The sequence below is a fragment of the Megascapheus bottae genome, chromosome 16 (genome assembly GCF_031878675.1).
Source record: "Megascapheus bottae isolate mThoBot1 chromosome 16, mThoBot2.hap1, whole genome shotgun sequence".
Taxonomy (NCBI): domain Eukaryota; kingdom Metazoa; phylum Chordata; class Mammalia; order Rodentia; family Geomyidae; genus Megascapheus; species Megascapheus bottae.
The window spans coordinates 694,499-717,615 of record NC_143524.1 but is presented as its reverse complement, the minus strand read 5'-3'; the positions used below and the strand labels follow the sequence as shown (position 1 = coordinate 717,615).

The 23,117-nt window shown below is 57.6% G+C and overlaps 2 protein-coding genes across 2 annotated transcripts in view; both read left to right on the top strand.

The window, feature by feature from the left end:
* Positions 1-18,819, top strand: part of Muc6 (mucin 6, oligomeric mucus/gel-forming) — a 30,780-nt gene extending 11,961 nt beyond the window's left edge. The window contains exons 22-31 of the mRNA XM_090348616.1: positions 17-127; positions 476-661; positions 970-1,209; positions 1,771-1,927; positions 2,259-2,402; positions 3,257-3,319; positions 4,458-4,487; positions 5,420-5,623; positions 17,771-17,873; positions 18,109-18,819. Of these exons, the coding sequence (XP_090204742.1) occupies positions 17-127; positions 476-661; positions 970-1,209; positions 1,771-1,927; positions 2,259-2,402; positions 3,257-3,319; positions 4,458-4,487; positions 5,420-5,623; positions 17,771-17,873; positions 18,109-18,286 (1,416 nt within the window). The 3' untranslated portion in view covers positions 18,287-18,819. The remainder of the gene's footprint in view (positions 1-16; positions 128-475; positions 662-969; positions 1,210-1,770; positions 1,928-2,258; positions 2,403-3,256; positions 3,320-4,457; positions 4,488-5,419; positions 5,624-17,770; positions 17,874-18,108) is intronic.
* LOC150052205 (uncharacterized) lies at positions 15,794-17,047 on the top strand. The gene has a single exon (XM_090347124.1). It carries the CDS (start codon positions 15,898-15,900, stop codon positions 16,990-16,992), a length of 1,095 nt encoding a protein of 364 aa, XP_090203250.1. The 5' UTR covers positions 15,794-15,897; the 3' UTR covers positions 16,993-17,047.
* Positions 18,820-23,117: the final 4,298 nt, after the last annotated feature.

Sequence of the window (23,117 nt, the reverse complement as noted above, 5' to 3'; positions counted from 1 at the left end):
GGCTGCCTCCCTGCAGGATGGCTGTGGTGCCAACAGCTCACAGCCCACCCTCAAGATTCTGACAGAAAATGTCATCTGCGGAAACTCGGGTGTCACCTGCTCTCGGGCCATCAAGATCTTCCTGGGCGTGAGCAGGGACCCATGGGCGGCGGGGCGGGGGGCTGGGGGGGAGGCCCTGTCACACAAGTAGACCACCAACTCCAGCACCTCCCACCTCCCTGCATTAGCCCTTTGCAGGCCCCTTCCTCGTGGTAGGATGGGGTAGGAGGAGGGGCGCCCCAGGGATCACCCAGGCATTCAGGCTGCCAGGCCTGCAGCTCTGCAGGGAGCTGTGTCGTGTCCACGCGCTCTAGAACTCTGCTCGGTGCTGGTCCCCCACGGGTGCCCCCGCAGTTATGTCTGGACAGGCGTGGCTTCCTTAGAAACCCATCCCTGGCGAGGGGCTGAGGGGCTGACTGGGGCCGGGCTCCCACAGGGCCTGTCCATCACCATGGCGGACGGCAATTACACCATCAGCGGGCAGGACCCCTCCGTGCACCTCCAAGTGAAGCCCAACAACCTGAACCTCATTCTGGACCTGGGGATCCCTGGGAGATTCGACCTGACCCTCATCTGGAATAAGCACATGAGCGTCTCCATCAAGATACACCGCATCTCCCAGGTACTGCCCGGCAGGCACTGCCCGGCAGGCACTGCCCGGCAGGCGCACCTCAGCCTTCTCCTCCTCAGCCTTCTCCTCCCCAGCCTTCTCCCCCCGCCATTTCCGCCACCCCGTACCTGCCCCAGCCATCTCCATCTCCTCCCCGCCCCTCTCCAGACATCCCCTCCCCCCCGTACCTGCCCCAGCCATCTCCTCCCCGCCCCTCCCCAGCCATCTCCACCCCATACCTGCCCCAGCCTTCTCCTCCCGGTCCCCGCTCCAGCCAGCAGCCCCATCGGTCTCTCCCACTCACCCGGTGGCCCCTGCAGGACCCACTCTGTGGCCTGTGTGGCAACTACAATGGAAACATGAAGGATGACTTTGAGACGCGCACCCAGTATGTGGCATCCAGTGAGCTGGAGTTTGTCAACTCCTGGAAGGAGAGCCCTTTGTGCGGGGATGCGAGCTACGTGGTGGACCCTTGCAGCATCAACACCTTCCGCCGCTCCTGGGCCGAGCGCAAGTGCAGCATCATCAACAGCCAGAGCTTCGCTGCCTGCCACAGCAAGGTGGGCCCTGGAGCCACAGGCCCCAACCCCACAGGGGACTGACGGAGCCCTCCTTCTGTGGAGCCTGGGAGGGGACAGGGGACCAGGGTGGACGGGCAGGGCCCCCACAAGCTCTGGTGGAGCAGCGCCAGGCTTCCCCCCACTGGAAGTGGTAGCAGAGCACCTGGGAACCAGCACTGCCAGGCAGAGCCCCTGCTTCAGGTTGTATGGTCAACAAGGTGAGCCTCCTGCACTGGGCGGCTCCTGGACGGCAAGACCCAAAGCCAGGAGCATCCAGGCGCATCTGGAGGCTGCCTGCACCAGCACTGCCGTGTGGGACCAGAGTCGAGAGAGAGGAGTGGAGGTGGTGGAGTCGCAGGCACGGGGGCCACGGATGGGAGGTCTCTGGGGACAAGATGGTTCTGGCTGAGCATCAGTAGAGCCAAGTGGCGGCGCCTGAGGGCTGTGGCCTGCACAGTCTGGGGCTGAGCACTGCATGTCCAGGCCGCACATGCAGCAAAGCCCAGCGTGGCTGCACTGTCCGCTGCAGGCCCCACACACCGATAAAGGTGCCCCCCGCAGGTGTACCACCTTCCCTATTACGAGGCCTGTGTGCGTGACACGTGCGGGTGTGACATGGGTGGCGACTGCGAGTGTCTGTGCGACGCGGTGGCTGCCTACGCCAAAGCCTGCCTGGACAAGGGCGTATGTGTGGACTGGAGGACCCCAAGCTTCTGCCGTGAGCGCCCTTCCCCTCCCCCCCGCCCCTCTCCCCAGACAGGTGGCAGGACAGCCTGCAGGGCCGCGCAGGGCTCTCAGCCAATGCCCAAGTCCCCAGGAGCCCCCTCAAGAGATGCTCCCACAGAACCTGAGCCTCCATGCCTGCGCTCAGGCCCTGCTGCCCCGACGACACCCTGACAGACACCCTGATGACGCCCTGATAATCACCCTGACGATCGCCTGACAGACACCTGACAGATGCCCCTATGATGCTTTGGCCCTGGCAGATGCCCTGACGATGGCCTGACCGACGGCCTGACCGACACCCTGACCAATGCCCTTTCTCACAGCCATCTACTGCGACTTCTACAATACACACAAGCATGTCGGAGGCGATGAGTACCAGTACACACGGACGGCCAACTGCACGTGGCACTACCAGCCCTGCCTATGCCCAGGCCTCCTGGAGAGCGTCTCCGACACCAACATCGAAGGTACCACGCCCAGGAATTGAAGTCATCACCACTCACTCATCCGTCCACCCCTTCACCCGGATACCCACCCACTCATTCATCCATATGTCCACTCACAAAAGCATTTACTTAGAGCCTCATTCACACTCAAATTCGTTCACTCACCTCAGTGTGCACTCATAGACACATTTATTCCCACACGTCCAGTCACTCATCCACATACGCATTCACGAGTGCCGGGCCCCACTCTGGCACGAGGACATGATCTCACAACACAGCCCTGTCCTGGAACAGCTTCTCCCCTGGCTGGGGAGAGATTCTGGAAAATCTAAATAAGGACGCAAAACTGCCTGATGACACACGTGATCAGATGCCAGCCAGGCACGGTGGCTCACGCCTGTCATCCTAGCTACTCAGGAGGCTGAGATCTCAGGACCAAGGTTCAAAGCCAGCCCGGGCACAAAAGAACCTGAGACTCTTATCTCCAATTAACCTCTAGAAAATGGGAAGTGGGGCTTGGCTCAAGGGTAGAGCTCAGGGACAATGCCCAGGCCAAGTTCAAGCCCAAAAAAGAAAAAGAAAAAAGAAAGATAGGTGCCCAGCCTGCACCGAGGGCTGGACTGTGCAGGATGACTGGGGCCAGGGCGGACCTGGTTCAGGTGTGGCTGCTGAGAGCCCAGCACAGCCCACAAACAGCAGGCAGGGAGCCGGGGAAAGAGAGGGGAGAACTGGGTCCACAACAGCCAAGAGCCACGCAGGACGGGGGCCCTGGGGCGCACAGCTGAGTTCCGGAGGCTAAAGGATGGGCGGGGGGGGGAGGGCTGGCAGAGGAAGCCCACTCCAGGGTGCTGAGCCTGGCCCCTTCTCTGCCCCAGGCTGCTATAACTGCTCCCAGGACCAGTATTTCGACCACCAGGAGGGGACCTGTGTGCCTTGTAGTAAGTCCAGGCCGCTGTCTGAAGCCCCCAGAAGAGACCACATCCGTGGGCCACATGTGCAGTGCGCTTGTGCAGGGGGAATGTGTGTCCCGGCACCCTGCCCGGCCCCCACTACAAAGACAAGGAGGAAACAGTATACGACCCCACTCAACGTCCACCCCTACCCCCGCTCACCCAGTCCCAACTCTAGGGCAGAGTCCCCAGCCTGCCAGGGTATTGAGGTACCCAGTGCAAATCTTCCAGGGGTCCTGGAGAGACACCAACCCACCGCAGCAGCTGGTCAGGCTGACAGCAAAAGGAGCAGAGGGCAAGAGAAAGCAGGAGGCGGGGGATAGGGTGTAGTCAAGCCCTGGATAGTCCAGGTGCTGTGGCTTCTAAGCCACTGCCCTGCCAGTGGAGAAGAGCTGACTCAGCTTTGAGATTGCCCCTGGATGCGAGAGTGGGGGAGATGAGGAGGTGAGGGGATGGGGAGGTGAGGGGATGGGGAGGTGAGGGGATGGGGAGGTGAGGGGATGGGGAGATGTGGGGATGGGGAGGTGAGGGGATGGGATGGGGAGGTGAGGTGAAGGGATGGGAGGTGAGGGGATGGGATGGGAGGTGAGGGGATGGGGAGGTGAGGGGATGGGAGGTGAGGTGAAGGGATGGGGAGGTGAGGGGATGGGGAGGTGAGGGGATGGGGAGGTGAGGGGATGGGATGGGGAGGTGAGGTGAAGGGATGGGAGGTGAGGGGATGGGATGGGAGGTGAGGGGATGGGGAGGTGAGGGGATGGGAGGTGAGGTGAAGGGATGGGGAGGTGAGGGGATGGGGAGGTGAGGGGATGGGGAGGTGAGGGGATGGGATGGGGAGGTGAGGTGAAGGGATGGGAGGTGAGGGGATGGGATGGGAGGTGAGGGGATGGGGAGGTGAGGGGATGGGAGGTGAGGTGAAGGGATGGGGAGGTGAGGGGATGGGGAGGTGAGGGGATGGGATGGGGAGGTGAGGTGAAGGGATGGGGAGGTGAGGTGAGGTGAGGGGATGGGATGGGAGGTGAAGGGATGGGAGGGGAGGTGAAGGGATGGGGAGGTGAGGGGATGGGGAGGTGAGGGGGATGGGAGATGGGAAAAGGCAGTGGTCCCTGATAATTCTTTTCTCTTGCAGCGCTGCCCAGCACACCACCGACCACCACAGGTGATTGCAGCCCCTTGGTTCCATGGGGTCACTGGCTCTCTTCCTGGCTCTGGTGGGGAAGGGACACGTGCGCACGTGTGCGCACACACACACACACACACGCAGGCACGTGCACACACACACACACACACACACACACACACACACACAGGCACGTGCACACCCCCAGCCGGCCTCCAGGAATGGACAGGGAGCGCGGTCTAGTCTGGGATGGAGGCAGGGTCTGTGGGGCACAGCTCCTGTCTGATCACTGGCCCTGCCCACTCGGCTTCTGCTGGACCTCCACTGAGCACAAAGCTGGGCTTCTCCAGGCCAGCCCTCCAGAGGGCCACAGAGGAGGCCACATGGCCCCTCCAGCCAGGGGCTCTCCCCACAGGGCACCAGGGCCGAGCGCTGCCCCTCCACGAGGGCACATCCTCTCTGCACAGCACCTCAGTGCTGCCCACAGGCCCTGCACAGACATCAAGCCTTCCCACCTCACCTCCGCCCTACCCTCCTCCCCTTCCTCCCCACCCCATGCCCAGGAAATCCGAGCGGCCCTCTGAAGGTAAGACCAGTCCATCCACCGAGGTGTTCCAGTGAGCACCAATTCTAAAAAGCTTGCTGACCACTCTAAGGGGCCATCCTCCACGGCTGCTCCAGGCTATCTCAACTAGAGCACAGGAGTCCAGCCAGGCCTCCACAGCAGCCCGCCCTGCCCCTCTGCGAACACCAGCACCCCCTCTGCCAAGCAGCGACAGACACAGCTAGCCACGGGAGGGCAGGGCCTGCTGCTGAGCCACCAGAGCTTGCACCCCACCCCCCACCCTGTCACAATAACTCTCAGGATGAAGGAGCAGGGGAAGAAAGATGAGCAGGAGCTGACAGATCTTTGGCATCTGGGCCTGGGGCACGGGCAGGATATGGAGAAGACTCACGCTTGTCGCCTACAGATACAGCACAAACCACTACGGCAGTATCTGCACCAGCAACATCACCCCTGGTCCCGACAGCCACAGGACTCACTGTAACCCAGGCCACCACAGAGCCCACGGCACCCTCTCGCAGCCCAGCCACCAAGTCCACAGCTCAGGTCACAGCTCGCACCTCAGAGGCACCACCAACATCGGCAAGGCCTACCATGTCATCCAGCCAAGGTAAGTCACCCCCACGGGAGCCAGCGGCCGGCTCCCTCCACCACACAGCAGGAGAGCAGGCCCAGGGAAAGCTGCATGCCAAGCTGACAAGCAAACAGGTAACAAGAGAGGCCCCCATGGGGTGCAGGATGTGGATAGGGAAAAAGTGCCGTGGATGGGGAAGGAAACTGAGTTGGAGTGGAGACAAGGACAGGCTCCGAGGGCACCCTGGTTCAACAGCCTTGGGGCCCAGGGACCGGGGGCAGATGCCTGTGATGCAGGGAAGAGCCACCTCAGTCCTTGCGCACGAAACTCAACCATGATGGCTGCCATGACCCACAGCAACAGCAGACCATGAGCAAGGACCAAGCACAGTGACCGCCAGACCACCACCATCCGACCAGATCATCGTCACCGGACAGCCCCGCAGCACGGAGTTCACAACACTCCATACCCAGGACAGCACATCCCGCACCTGGCCAACACTCACCCCCCGGAACACACAGTCCTCCTCCAGCCCTGTTGTCTCCACAGAAACACGCGCCACGGAGGCCCCGACAACACCCCTGCAAACCACCAGTTACCCAACAACATCAGGCCCACAACCCCCCTGGGCCTCTCCCGTTCCAAGCTCCTCCCCCTCTCCCATCTCCTCCTCTTCCTTCTCCGCTTCCTCCACACCAACTTCATACACAGCTATCACAACAAGCAGTCCACACACAGTCTCTTCCGCCTCTAGCAGACACACCACAGCAACAGTTCTACCCTCTACCACTGCCAAGGTCACTGGGCCCACACACACAGCCCAGCCTCTGGCCTCCAGCACCACGGGCACCACGCACGCCCACAGCTCACTCAGCACAAGCAGAGCCTCCTCTCCCCCGGTGTCTCACCCTTCTTCCACACGACCCACCACGTCCACTGAATCCCGCACCACCACCCACCATCCCACTACCACAGCCACTGGGATTGCAACAACACACGCTGCTGCTGCCTCAACCCCCAGCACTCACACAGCCATAAGCACACACTCCCCACCCACCATTTCTACCTCACCAATCACAAGCTCAGCATCCACCATTTCAACCTCCACTACGAAACAGACCACAGGCACGCCCACACAAACCACTTCTATCTCCACTCCACCTCACCCACCAACCACTGTGCCCTCTCTAATTCAAACATTTTCCTCTTCCAGCTCCTCCTCCTACACCTCCTCCTACTCTTCCCCTTGGACAACCACTCACACATCCAGCCTATCCAACAGCCCACACCTAGTCCAGACCACTCCAAGTGCAGAGCCCACTGGCACCATATTGCCAACAACCACCACCAGAAACACAGCACCACCACACACTTCCAGAACCACAGCCACACCAGTCTCCAGCTCCCCCAAAACCACAGAGAGAACCTCTACTTCTTTGTCCACCCACCCTCCCTCCTCATCACACCACCCATCTACAGCCACAGCCACCACTGCAACCACACACCACCTGTCCACCACCCCAGGTACAACCCCAGAGACTCTCACCAACTCACCCACACCCACCACTGCCTACACCGAACTCACCACATCCTCCCCACCCACCCCATCAGTCTCTACCACTCCACACACCACAGGTCCCCCAACAGGAACCACCTCCAGCACCCTCCCTACCTCATCTCATTCCCAGTCCACTTTCTCCTCACTGATGACAACACCTTCTTCCTCCTCCTCTACTAGGACACCAACCTCTCACACAACCACCCCACCAGAAAGCACTCACCTCTTCTCCACCAGTCCCAGTGCAGAGCCCACTGGCACCATATTACCAACAACCACCACCACAAACACAGCACCACCACACACTTCCAGAACCACAGCCACACCAGCCTCCAGCTCCTCCAACACAGAGAGAACCTCTGCTTCCTTCTCAACCCACCCTCCCTCCTCATCACACCACCCATCTACAGCCACAGCCACCACTGCAACCACACACCACCTGTCCACCACCCCAAGTACAACTCTAGAGACTCTCACCACAACACCCACACCCACCACTGCCTACACCGAACTCACCACATCCTCCCCACCCACCACATCAGTCTCCACCACTCCACACAACACAGGTCCCCCAACGGGAACCACCTCCAGCATTCTCCCTACCACATCTCATCCCCAGTCCTCTTTGTCCTCACTGATGACATCTTCCTCTATTTCCACCTCCTCTCCTTGGACACCAACCTCTCACACAACCACCCCACCAGAAAGCACTCACCTCTTCTCTACCACTCCCAGTGCAGAGCCCACTGGCACCATATTGCCAACAACCACCACCACAAACACAGCACCACCACACACTTCCAGAACCACAGCCACACCAGCCTCCAGCTCCCCCAAAACAGAGAGAACCTCTGCTTCCTTCTCAACCCACCCTCCCTCCTCATCACACCACCCATCTACAGCCACAGCCACCACTATCACCACAACACAACACTCCACCACTGCAAGTACAACCCCAGAGAGTCTCACCACCTCACCCACACCCACCACTGCCTACACCGAACTCACCACATCCTCCCCACCCACCCCATCAGTCTCTACCGCTCCACACACCACAGGTCCTCCAACAGGAACCACCACCAGCACCCTCCCTACCACATCTCATTCCCAGTCCTCTTTGTCTTCACTGATGACATCTTCCTCTACTTCCACCTCCTCTCCTTGGACACCAACCTCTCACACAACCACCCCACCAGAAAGCACTCACCTCTTCTCCACCAGTCCCAGTGCAGAGCCCACGGGCACCATATTGCCAACCACCACCACCACAAACACAGCACCACCACACACTTCCAGAACCACAGCCACACCAGCCTCCAGCTTCCCCACCACAGAGAAAACCTCTGCTTCCTTCTCAACCCACCCTCCCTCCTCACCACACTACCCATCTACAGTCACAGCCACCACTGCAACCACACACCACCTGTCCACCACCCCAAGTACAACTCCAGAGACTCTCACCACTGCACCCACACCCACCACTGCCTACACCGAACTCACCACATCCTCCCCACACACCCCATCAGTTTCTACTGCTCCACACACCACAGGTCCCCCAACAGGAACCACCACCAGCACCCTCCCTACCCCATCTCATCCCCAGTCCTCTTTGTCCTCACTGATGACAACACCTTCTTCTTCCTCCTCCTCTCCTTGGACACCAACCTCTCACACAACCACCCCACCAGAAAGCACTCACCTCTTCTCCACCACTCCCAGTGCAGAGCCCACGGGCACCATATTGCCAACAACCACCACCACAAACACAGCACCACCACACACTTCCAGAACCACAGCCACACCAGCCTCCAGCTCCCCCAACACAGAGAGAACCTCTGCTTCTTTGTCAACCCACCCTCCCTCCTCATCACACCACCCATCCACAGCCAGAGCCATAACTACCATCACAACACAACACTCCAACACTGCAAGTACAACCCCAGAGACTCTCACCACCTCACCCACACCCACCACTGCCTACACCGAACTCACCACATCCTTCCCACCCACCCCATCAGTTTCTACCACTCCACACACCACTGGTCCCCCAACAGGAACCCCGACCAGTACCCTCCCTACCCCATCTCATCCCCAGTCCTCTTTGTCCTCACTGATGACAACACCTTCTTCTTCCTCCTCCTCTCCTTGGACACCAACCTCTCACACAACCACCCCACCAGAAGGCACTCACCTATTCTCTACCACTCCCAGTGCAGAGCCCACTGGCACCATATTGCCAACCACCACCACCACAAACACAGCACCACCACACACTTCCAGAACCACAGCCACACCAGCTTCCAGCTCCCCCAACACAGAGAGAACCTCTGCTTCTTTGTCAACCCACCCTCCCTCCTCATCACACCACCCATCTACAGCCCCAGCCACCACTGCAACCACACACCACCTGTCCACCACCCCAGGTACAACCCCAGAGACTCTCACCAACTCACCCACACTACCCACCACTGCCTACACCAAACTCACCACATCCTCCCCACACACCCCATCAGTCTCTACCACTCCACACACCACAGGTCCTCCAACAGGAACCACCACCAGCACCCTTCCTACCACATCTCATCCCCAGTCCTCTTTGTCCTCACTGATGACATCTTCCTCTACTTCCACGTCCTCTCCTTGGACACTAACCTCTCACACAACCACCCCACCAGAAAGCACTCACCTCTTCTCCACCAGTCCCAGTGCAGAGCCCACGGGCACCATATTACCAACAACCACCACCACAAACACAGCACCACCACACACTTCCAGAACCACAGCCACACCAGCCTCCAGCTCCCCCAACACAGAGAGAACCTCTGCTTCCTTCTCAACCCACCCTCCCTCCTCATCACACCACCCATCTTCACCCACAGCCACCACTATCACCACAACACAACACTCCACCACTGCAAGTACAACCCGAGAGACTCTCACCACCTCACCCACACCCACCACTGCCTACACCGAACTCACCACATCCTCCCCACCCATCCCATCAGTTTCTACCGCTCCACACACCACAGGTCCTCCAACAGGAACCACCACCAGCACCCTTCCTACCACATCTCATCCCCAGTCCTCTTTGTCCTCACTGATGACAACACCTTCTTCTTCCTCCTCCTCTCCTTGGACACCAACCTCTAACACAACCACCCCACCAGAAAGCACTCACCTCTTCTCCACCAGTCCCAGTGCAGAGCCCACTGGCACCATATTGCCAACCACCACCACCACAAACACAGCACCACCACACACTTCCAGAACCACAGCCACACCAGCCTCCAGCTTCCCCACCACAGAGAAAACCTCTGCTTCCTTCTCAACCCACCCTCCCTCCTCACCAGACCACCCATCTACAGTCACAGCTACCACTGCAACCACACACCACCTGTCCACCACCCCAAGTACAACTCCAGAGACTCTCACCACTGCACCCACACCCACCACTGCCTACACCGAACTCACCACATCCTCCCCACACACCCCATCAGTTTCTACCGCTCCACACACCACAGGTCCCCCAACAGGAACCACCACCAGCACCCTCCCTACCCCATCTCATCCCCAGTCCTCTTTGTCCTCACTGATGACAACACCTTCTTCTTCCTCCTCCTCTCCTTGGACACCAACCTCTCACACAACCACCCCACCAGAAGGCACTCACCTATTCTCTACCACTCCCAGTGCAGAGCCCACTGGCACCATATTGCCAACAATCACCACCACAAACACAGCACCACCACACACTTCCAGAACCACAGCCACACCAGCTTCCAGCTCCCCCAACACAGAGAGAACCTCTGCTTCTTTGTCAACCCACCCTCCCTCCTCATCACACCACCCATCTACAGCCCCAGCCACCACTGCAACCACACACCACCTGTCCACCACCCCAGGTACAACCCCAGAGACTCTCACCAACTCACCCACACTACCCACCACTGCCTATACCAAACTCACCACATCCTCCCCACACACCCCATCAGTCTCTACCACTCCACACACCACAGGTCCTCCAACAGGAACCACCACCAGCACCCTTCCTACCACATCTCATCCGCAGTCCTCTTTGTCCTCACTGATGACATCTTCCTCTACTTCCACCTCCTTTCCTTGGACACCAACCTCTCACACAACCACCCCACCAGAAAGCACTCACCTCTTCTCCACCAGTCCCAGTGCAGAGCCCACGGGCACCATATTGCCAACAACCACCACCACAAACACAGCACCACCACACACTTCCAGAACCACAGCCACACCAGCCTCCAGCTCCCCCAACACAGAGAGAACCTCTGCTTCTTTGTCAACCCACCCTCCCTCGTCATCACACCACCCATCTACAGTCACAGCCATAACTACCATCACAACACAACACTCCACCACTGCAAGTACAACCCGAGAGACTCTCACCACCTCACCCACACCCACCACTGCCTACACCGAACTCACCACATCCTCCCCACCCATCCCATCAGTTTCTACCGCTCCACACACCACAGGTCCTCCAACAGGAACCACCACCAGCACCCTTCCTACCATATCTCATCCCCAGTCCTCTTTGTCCTCACTGATGACAACACCTTCTTCTTCCTCCTCCTCTCCTTGGACACCAACCTCTCACACAACCACCCCACCAGAAAGCACTCACCTCTTCTCCACCAGTCCCAGTGCAGAGCCCACTGGCACCATATTGCCAACCACCACCACCACAAACACAGCACCACCACACACTTCCAGAACCACAGCCACACCAGCCTCCAGCTTCCCCACCACAGAGAAAACCTCTGCTTCCTTCTCAACCCACCCTCCCTCCTCACCAGACCACCCATCTACAGTCACAGCTACCACTGCAACCACACACCACCTGTCCACCACCCCAAGTACAACTCCAGAGACTCTCACCACTACACCCACACCCACCACTGTCTACACCGAACTCACCACATCCTCCCCACCCACCCCATCAGTTTCTACCGCTCCACACACCACAGGTCCCCCAACGGGAACCACCTCCAGCATTCTCCCTACCACATCTCATCCCCAGTCCTCTTTGTCCTCACTGATGACAACACCTTCTTCTTCCTCCTCCTCTCCTTGGACACCAACCTCTCACACAACCACCCCACCAGAAAGCACTCACCTCTTCTCCACCACTCGCAGTTCAGAGCCCACTGGCACCATATTGCCAACCACCACCACCACAAACACAGCACCACCACACACTTCCAGAACCACAGCCACACCAGCCTCCAGCTCCCCCAACACAGAGAGAACCTCTGCTTCTTTGTCAACCCACCCTCCCTCCTCATCACACCACCCATCTACAGCCACAGCCACCACTATCACCACAACACAACACTCCACCACTGCAAGTACAACCCCAGAGAGTCTCACCACCTCACCCACACCCACCACTGCCTACACAGAACTCACCACATCCTCCCCACCCACCCCATCAGTCTCTACCGCTCCACACACCACAGGTCCTCCAACAGGAACCACCACCAGCATCCTCCCTACCCAATCTCATCCCCAGTCCTCTTTGTCCTCACTGATGACAACACCTTCTTCTTCCACCTCCCCTCCTTGGACACCAACCTCTCACACAACCACCCCACCAGAAAGGACTCACCTCTTCTCCACCACTCCCAGTGTAGAGCCCACGGGCACCATATTGCCAACAACCACCACCACAAACACAGCACCAACACACACTTCCAGAACCACAGCCACACCAGTTCCCAGCTCTCCCCCAACCACAGAGAGAACCTCTACTTCTTTGTCCACCCCCCCTCCCTCCTCATCACACCACCCATCTACAGCCCCAGCCACCACTGCAACCACACACCACCTGTCCACCACCCCAGGTACAACCCCAGAGACTCTCACCAACTCACCCACACCCACCATTGCCTACACCGAACTCACCACATCCTCCCCACACACCCCATCAGTTTCTACCACTCCACACACCACAGGTCCTCCAACAGGAACCACCACCAGCATCCTCCCTACCCCATCTCATCCCCAGTCCTCTTTGCCCTCACTGATGACAACACCTTCTTCTTCCTCCTCCTCTCCTTGGACACCAACCTCTCACACAACCACCCCACCAGAAAGCACTCACCTCTTCTCCACCACTCCCAGTTCAGAGCCCACGGGCACCATATTGCCAACAACCACCACCACAAACACAGCACCACCACACACTTCCAGAACCACAGCCACACCAGCCTCCAGCTCCCCCAACACAGAGAGAACCTCTGCTTCTTTGTCAACCCACCCTCCCTCGTCATCACACCACCCATCTACAGTCACAGCCATAACTACCATCACAACACAACACTCCACCACTCCAAGTACAACCCCAGAGACTCTCACCACCTCACCCACATTCACCACTGCCTACACCAAACTCACCACATCCTCCCCACCCATCCCATCAGTTTCTACCGCTCCACACACCCCTGGTCCCCCAACAGGAACCACCACCAGCACCCTCCCTACCCCATCTCATCCCCAGTCCTCTTTGTCCTCACTGATGACATCTTCCTCTATTTCCACCTCCTATCCTTGGACACCAACCTCTCACACAACCACCCCACCAGAAAGCACTCACCTCTTCTCCACCAGTCCCAGTGCAGAGCCCACGGGCACCATATTACCAACAACCACCACCACAAACACAGCACCACCACACACTTCCAGAACCACAGCCACACCAGCCTCCAGCTCCCCCAACACAGAGAGAACCTCTGCTTCCTTCTCAACCCGCCCTCCCTCCTCATCACACCACCCATCTACAGCCACAGCCACCACTGCACCCACACACCACCTGTCCACCACCCCAGGTACAACCCCAGAGAATCTCACCACTTCGCCCACACCCACCACTGCCTCCACCAAACTCACCACATCCTCTCCACCCACCACATCAGTCTCTACCACTCCACACACCACAGGTCCCCCAACGGGAACCACCTCCAGCATTCTCCCTACCACATCTCATCCCCAGTCCTCTTTGTCCTCACTGATGACATCTTCCTCTACTTCCACGTCCTCTCCTTGGACACCAACCTCTCACACAACCACCCCACCAGAAAGCACTCACCTCTTCTCCACCAGTCCCAGTGCAGAGCCCACGGGCACCATATTGCCAACAACCACCACCACAAACACAGCACCACCACACACTTCCAGAACCACAGCCACACCAGCCTCCAGCTCCCCCAACACAGAGAGAACCTCTGCTTCCTTCTCAACCCACCCTCCCTCCTCATCACACCACCCATCTACAGCCACAGCCACAAGTGCAACCACACACCACCTGTCCACCACCCCAGGTACAACCCCAGAGACTCTCATCACCTCACCCACATCCACCACTGCCTACACCGAACTCACCACATCCTCCCCACCCACCCCATCAGTGTCTACCACTCCACACACCACAGGTCCTCCAACAGGAACCACCACCAGCACCCTTCCTACCACATCTCATTCCCAGTCCTCTTTGTCTTCACTGATGACATCTTCCTCTACTTCCACGTCCTCTCCTTGGACACCAACCTCTCACACAACCACCCCACCAGAAAGCACTCACCTCTTGTCCACCAGTCCCAGTGCAGAGCCCACTGGCACCATATTGCCAACCACTACCACCACAAACACAGCACCACCACACACTTCCAGAACCACAGCCACACCAGCTTCCAGCTCCCCCAACACAGAGAGAACCTCTGCTTCTTTGTCAACGCCCCCTCCCTCCTCATCACACCACCCATCTACAGCCACAGCCATAACTACCATCACAACACAACACTCCACCACTCCAGGTACAACCCCAGAGAGTCTCACCACCTCACCCATACCCACCACTGCCTACACCGAACGCACCACATCCTCCCCACCCACCCCATCAGTTTCTACCACTCCACACACCACTGGTCCCCCAACAGGAACTACCACCAGCACCCTCCCTACCCCATCTCATCCCCAGTCTCCTCTGTCCTCACTGATGACATCTTCCTCTACTTCCACCTCCTCTCCTTGGACACCAACCTCTCACACAACCACCCCACCAGAAAGCACTCACCTCTTCTCCACCACTCCCAGTGCAGAGCCCACTGGCACTATATTGCCAACCACCACCACCACAAACACAGCACCACCACACACTTCCAGAACCACAGCCACACCAGCCTCCAGCTCACCTACCACAGAGAGAACCTCTGCTTCCTTCTCAACCCACCCTCCCTCCTCATCACACCACCCATCTACAGTCACAGCCATAAGTGCAACCACACACCACCTGTCCACCACCCCAGGTACAACCCCAGAGACTCTCACCACCTCACCCACACCCACCACTGCCTACACCGAACTCACCACATCTTCCCCACCCACCCCATCAGTCACTACCACTCCACACACCACAGGTCCCTTAACGGGAACCACCTCCAGTACCCTCCCTACCTCATCTCATCCCCAGTCTCCTCTGTCCTCACTGATGACATCTTCCTCTACTTCCACCTCCTCTCCTTGGACACCAACCTCTCACACAACCACCCCACCAGAAAGCACTCACCTCTTCTCCACCACTCCCAGTGCAGAGCCCACTGGCACCATATTGCCAACCACCACCACAGCACCACCACACACTTCCAGAACCACAGCCACACCAGCCTCCAGCTCCCCCACTAGCACCGTGGCCGACACAGGGCCCACACACACAGCTACACCAATGCCTTCTACAACTCTAGCTACCTCCCTGGCTCCTAGCTGGCCGAGCACCTCCACACTCACAGGGATTCCCCTTTACTCACCTGGCACCTCCAATCTCAGCCCCTCCTCATCCTCCCTGACAACTGTGAACCCACAGCTTAGCCTCTCAACCACTTCTCTTTCTCCTGGGAGCTTTCCACCTTCTACATTTTGGCCCACAACACCATCCTCCTCTCTTCCAACCCCTGCCCTCACTACTACCTTTCTCTCTCCTGTCTCCTCGCCTGCTTCCTCTCTTCCCCCCCCTCCCCCATCCACTGCACCGCAGACCCCAACACCCCCAGCGGTCTCCCAGTCCTCGTTTTCTTCTTGGCCCACCTCTTTACCCCCTCCTTCATCTACTTCATCCTTAGTGTCTCCAACAGCTGCCGCCACTGCAGTGAATGCCTCCGGCTCACCTTTCGTCCCTCCTCTCCCTTCTGCTCTGTCCACCACTCACGGGCCTCCCACTTCCTCTCATGTGTTGCCCTCTGGTAGCAGCCTGCTTTCTACATCCTGGACCACACCCCCCAGCCCCAGCTCCTCTGCTGCTAGCTCACAGTCCACTTCTTTTACCACAGCAAGCCCCGTACCATCCACCTTGGCAGTAACCCCGTCCCCACATTTCCCCATCACTACCCGTGAGGCCTCCTGGCCTCCTGAGACCACCCAACTGCCCACCTCCTTGCCCCTCACCAGCTGGCCGCCTTCCCCTGGAAGCCCTTCTGCGTCTGCCCCTCAGCCCCCATCCACTACCAGCCCCTCAGCCTCCTCCAGCATGCCATCTTCATCTAGCCCTCCGGGTGAGTCATCTAGCCCCCCTATCCTCAGAGTCCTGGATCTCCCCATTCTGCCTATCCTCCTGACAGCACTCTGGACAGGTCTCTCATCCTGTCCTTTACCTTCCCTTGCCTCCTGCTCCCTTCCTGCTGGCCAGGCCCTTAGCCCTTCCCAGGCCTTTATGAACTTGCCTAGAGTTTTTTGTTCTCCCAAGCAGCCCCTCTCCGGGAGGGAGCCCCCTTTCCACACCTCTCGGTCTTGGCTGCACTCTCTGCCCCATGCCCTGCAGTCTTGACCTTCCTTCTGGCTGACATCTGCAGCAGCCATCTAAGATGCCCTGTGGAGCTGAGTGTGAGGCTCCAGGAGTGTAACTCCCTCCTTGCAGAGACAAGGCACCTCCTTCTGAGGTGGCTTGCTGGAGACCAAGGGATGGAAGCCAGGGATGCCTTCCGGCTGGGCGCTTACTGCAAGGCAGCGTCGACACATCTTATTACCCACATATATCCAGGGCACCCCGCAGACTCACTTCTAGAAGGCCTGCTATGCTTTCCCTTCTGTGGGTGGGAACAAGAGAGACAGCTCTTCTTGGAAATCACCTCCTTGGCCTTGGGCAGGTCCTGCACCCCAGACTCAGGAAGCATATCTAACTGGGAGCTGAGCTCATCCCAGCCCATTTCCAGGCCCTTTAAGAAACTTCAAGCGAGGGGCTGGGAGTTTGGCCTAGTGGTTAAAATGCTTGCCTGGCATGCACAAAGACCCGGGTTCAATTCCTCGGTACCACATACATAGAAAAAAGCCAGAAGTAGTGCTGAGGCTCAAATGGTAGAGCTCTAGCCTTGAGAAAGTCCAAGAACAGGGTTCATACCCTGAGCTCAAGCCCGGGACTGGCAAAAAAAAAGAAAAAGAAAAAAGAAACCTCAAGTGAAAGGACATCAGGCTTTGTTCCTGTGCTAAGCTGTGGGGTACGGGGCAGGGCAGTGCCCCCAAAATGGGAGAGCCAGGAAGAGATCCCTCTCCTGCACTTGCTCTGTGTGGTCACACCAGACCAAGCCTCTGTCTTGATTCTGGCCCAGGGCCCTGCCACTTGAGGGAACAGGAACAGCACATCATCTACCAGGGATGTGAGGTGAATGTGACCCTGACTCACTGCGAAGGCTTCTGCTCCTCTTCAGTCAGGTGAGCCATTAGCAGTGCCTCCCTCCCAGCGAGGCCACATTCTCATACTGTTGCCAGCACCTGCCCGCTTTGAAAAAGGCCTGAGCAGCTCGCTTCAGGCACATCCCTGCCTCCCTGCCTGGGTGGTCACACTGAGGGACGGGCATGCACAGCTTGACCACAGGGCACCCCTGCTTTGGGGTGCCCTGCGGAGAAACTAGACGCCCTGACCCTGCTGGCCTCTGCTTCTTGCCAGCTTCAACATCAACACCCAGCAGATGGACACCAGCTGCAGCTGCTGTCACCCACTTGGCACCTATGAGAAGCAGCTCCTGCTGCCCTGCCCAGACCCCAGCGCGCCAGGCCAGCCACTCACACTCACCTTACAGGTGTTCAGTGGCTGTGCATGCAGCCCGCAGCACTGCAGACGCTAGAAACAACCAGCCCGTTCTCCTGGGGTAAAGGGTCACAGTTAGTTAAAGAAGAAAACAAAATGAGAACACCCTCCTCTGAACCTCTTGGCAGACCTTTTCCTGCCATGGCATATTCTCCGAGTGCGCTGACATAACTCACCTCAGCTAGTGAGGAACAGTGGATAATAAGGGGCTCCCACCAGGCACCACACCTACAGACCAAACGTGCAGGACAGAGAGGGTAATGACCTGCTGACCATGTTCTGATACTCAGGGAGGGCACTTCTGGTCTGTACTATGTTCGGCGTGTCACCGCTTAGTCACCACCCCCGACAGGAGCAGACACAGGAAAGGGTCCTTGGGAGATGCAGAATTGGTCAGATGGAAGCCAGGGTGTGGGCAGCAGGCAGGGGACGCGTGGAGAGAAGGGGGGCTCCCCAGAGTCCAGGAGAGGCAGAGGATGAGCGGCCGTGGCTGCACTCAGCTGCTTCCTCCCCATCTTAAGAGAAGTCTGTCACGTGCCCAAAAGTAGATTCTAAATAAAGTGATTCTTGTCAGACAAAGACTGCTTCCTGGGGCACTCTGGACCAAGGACCAAATTCCTACACACATCTGCACCGAGCAAGCCACCATACTGCTACCCTAATCACACACACTCGCCTAAGCTGGGCCCCCAGGGTTCCCCGCCTCAACACACCTGCACATCAGGCCGCAAAACCCTCCCATCACACCTGCAAAGGCCAGGACATAGCAACCCCACATACCTGCACAGAGGCAGGAACGACCCCTACCCTCACGCCCATCACACCTGCACAGGTCAGCACACATCAACCCCTTATCTCCTGCACAGGTCAGCACACCAGAACCCCCATCACACCTGTACAGCTCAGCACACCAGGAGCTCATCACACCTGTACCAGTCAGCACACCAGAACTTCATCACACCTGTACAGGTCAGGACACCAGGAACCCATCACACCTTTAATAGGTCAGCACACCAAAACCTCATCACACCTGTACAGGTCAACATACCAGGACCTCATCACAAGAACTCCATCACACCTGTACAGGTGGTCAGCACACCAGAACCTCATCACACCTGCACAGGTCAGGACACCAGAACCTCATTACACCTGTACAGGTCAGCACACCAGAACCTCATCACACCTGTACAGGTCAGCACACCAGGACCTCATCACATCTACACAGGTCAGGACACCAGAACCTTATCACACCAGTACAGGTCAGGACACCAGAACCTCATCACACCAGTACAGGTCAGGACACCAGAACCTCATCAAATCTTTAATAGGTCAGCACACCAAGACCCCATCACACCTGCACAGATCAGCACACCAGAACCTCATCACACCTGTACAGGTCAGGACACCAGGAACCCATCACACCTTTAATAGGTCAGCACACCAAGACCCCATCACACCTGCACAGATCAGCACACCAGAACCTCATCACACCTGTACAGGTCAGGACACCAGGAACCCATCACACCTTTAATAGGTCAGCACACCAGAACCTCATCACACCAGTACAGGTCAGCACACCAGGACCTCATCACATCTTTAATAGGTCAGCACACCAGGACCTCATCACACCTGTACAGGTCAGCGCACCAGGACCTCATCACACCTGCACAGGTCAGCACACCAGAACCTCATCACACCTGTACAGGTCAGCGCACCAGGACCTCATCACACCTGCACAGGTCAGCACACCAGAACCTCATCACACCTGCACAGGTCAGCACACCAGGACCTCATCACACCTGCACAGGTCAGCACACCAGGACCTCATCACACCTGTACAGGTCAGCACACCAGAACCTCATCACAACTGTACAGGTCAGCACACCAGGACCTCATCACATCTACACAGGTCAGGACACCAGAACCTCATCACACCAGTACAGGTCAGGACACCAGAACCTCATCACACCAGTACAGGTCAGGACACCAGGACCTCATCACATCTTTAATAGGTTAGCACACCAGGACCCCATCACACCTGTACAGGTCAGCGCACCAGAACCTCATCACACCTGCACAGGTCAGCGCACCAGGACCTCATCACATCTACACAGGTCAGAACACCAGAACCTCATCACACCTGTACAGGTCAGGACACCAGGACCTCATCACACCTGTACAGGTCAGGACACCAGGACCTCATCACACCTGCACAGGTCAGCACACCAGGACCTCATCACACCTGCACAGGTCAGCACACCAGGACCTCATCACATCTACACAGGTCAGGACACCAGGACCTCATCACACCAGTACAGGTCAGGACACCAGGACCTCATCACACCTGCACAGGTCAGCACACCAGGACCTCATCACACCTGCACAGGTCAGCACACCAGGACCTCATCACATCTACACAGGTCAGGACACCAGGACCTCATCACACCAGTACAGGTCAGGACACCAGGACCTCATCACACCTGTACAGGTCAGCACACCAGGACCTCATCACATCTACACAGGTCAGGACACCAGGACCTCATCACACCTGTACAGGTCAGCACACCAGGACCTCATCACATCTACACAGGTCAGGACACCAGGACCTCATCACACCAGTACAGGTCAGGACACCAGGACCTCATCACACCTGTACAGGTCAGCACACCAGGACCTCATCACATCTACACAGGTCAGGACACCAGAACCTCATCACACCAGTACAGGTCAGGACACCAGAACCTCATCACACCTGTACAGGTCAAGACACCAGGACCTCATCACATCTTTAATAGGTCAGGACACCAGGACCTCATCACACCTTTAATAGGTCAGCACACCAGAACCTCATCACACCTGCACAGGTCAGCACACCAGGAACCCATCACACCTTTAATAGGTCAGCACACCAGGACCTCATCACACCTGTACAGGTCAGGACACCAGGACCTCATCACACCTGTACAGGTCATCACACCAGGACCTCATCACACCTGTACAGATCAACATACCAGGACCTCATCACACCTGTACAGGTCAGGACACCAGAACCTCATCACACCTGTACACGTCAGCACACCAGGACCTCATCACATCTTTAATAGGTCAGCACACCAGGACCTCATCACACCTGCACAGGTCAGCACACCAGGACCTCATCACACCTGTACAGATCAACATACCAGGACCTCATCACACCTGTACAGGTCAGGACACCAGGACCTCATCACACCTGCACAGATCAACATACCAGGACCTCATCACACCTGTACAGGTCAGGACACCAGAACCTCATCACACCTGTACAGGTCAGCACACCAGGACCTCATCACACCTGTACAGGTCAGCACACCAGGACCTCATCACACCTGTACAGATCAACATACCAGGACCTCATCACACCTGTACAGGTCAGGACACCAGAACCTCATCACACCTGTACAGGTCAATATACCAGGACCTCATCACACCTGTACAGGTCAGGACACCAGGACCTCATCACACCTGTACAGGTCAACATACCAGGACCTCATCACACCTGTACAGGTCAATATACCAGGACCTCATCACCCCTGTACAGGTCAACATACCAGGACCTCATCACACCTGTACAGGTCAGGACACCAGGACCTCATCACACCTGTACAGGTCAGGACACCAGGACCTCATCACATCTACACAGGTCAGCACACCAGAACCTCATCACACCTGTACAGGTCAGGACACCAGGACCTCATCACAACTGTACAGGTCAGGATACCAGGACCTCATCACATCTACACAGGTCAGCACACCAGGACCTCATCACACCTGCACAGGTCAACACACCAGGACCTCATCACACCTGTACAGGTCAGCACACCAGAACCTCATCACACCTGTACAGGTCAGGACACCAGGACCTCATCACACCTGTACAGGTCAACATACCAGGACCTCATCACAACTGTACAGGTCAGCACGCCAGGACCTCATCACACCTGTACAGGTCAACATACCAGGACCTCATCACACCTGTACAGGTCAGGACACCAGGACCTCATCACACCTGTACAGGTCAACATACCAGGACCTCATCACACCTGTACAGGTCAGCACACCAGAACCCCATCACATCTACACAGGTCAGGACACCAGGACCTCATCACACCTGTACAGGTCAGGACACCAGAACCTCATCACACCTGTACAGGTCAATATACCAGGACCTCATCACAACTGTACAGGTGAGGACACCAGGACCTCATCACATCTACACAGGTCAGGACACCAGGACCTCATCACATCTGCACAGGTCAACATACCAGGACCTCATCACACCTGTACAGGTCAGCACACCAGGACCTCATCACACCTGCACAGGTCAGCACACCATTACTCATCACACCTGCCCAGGCCTCGACCTTAGCTCCTCATTCCACCTGCAGATCAGGACACCAGAACTCCTTATCTCCTATACAGGGCAGCATACCAGAACCCCCATCACCCGGGCCCAGGCCAGAACACCACAACTCCATCTCCTGTACAGGTTGTGCCACTACAATGTCCCAGGTTGGGCTAGGACTGAGAGGACACCATCCCTCACCTTGAGCCTGTCCCACTCAGGACTCTTCTAAACCCGTGGTGGATCCCACAGTGCTCTGGGTCCCACACACTCTATGTACCAGCCGCAGAAGACTCCCTAGGCAGGGGCCATCTCGCTCACCCGAGGTGAGGGAACCCCTGTGCCTACTGCTCTTCTAGAGAAGCCTTCAGAGGTTAGGGACCTACTGTGGGTAGATCCGGCTCAGAGTCACACTGGCAGGCCGTCGTCACTTCAAGAGACAGTGCCGTGAGCAGCAAGTGCTCAGAGCGGCAGGTGGTAGGAC

Coding starts and splice junctions, on each gene's coding strand:
- LOC150052205 (XM_090347124.1), top strand. CDS start 15,898: ATGCCTTCTACAACTCTAGCTACCTCCCTGGCTCCTAGCTGGCCGAGC.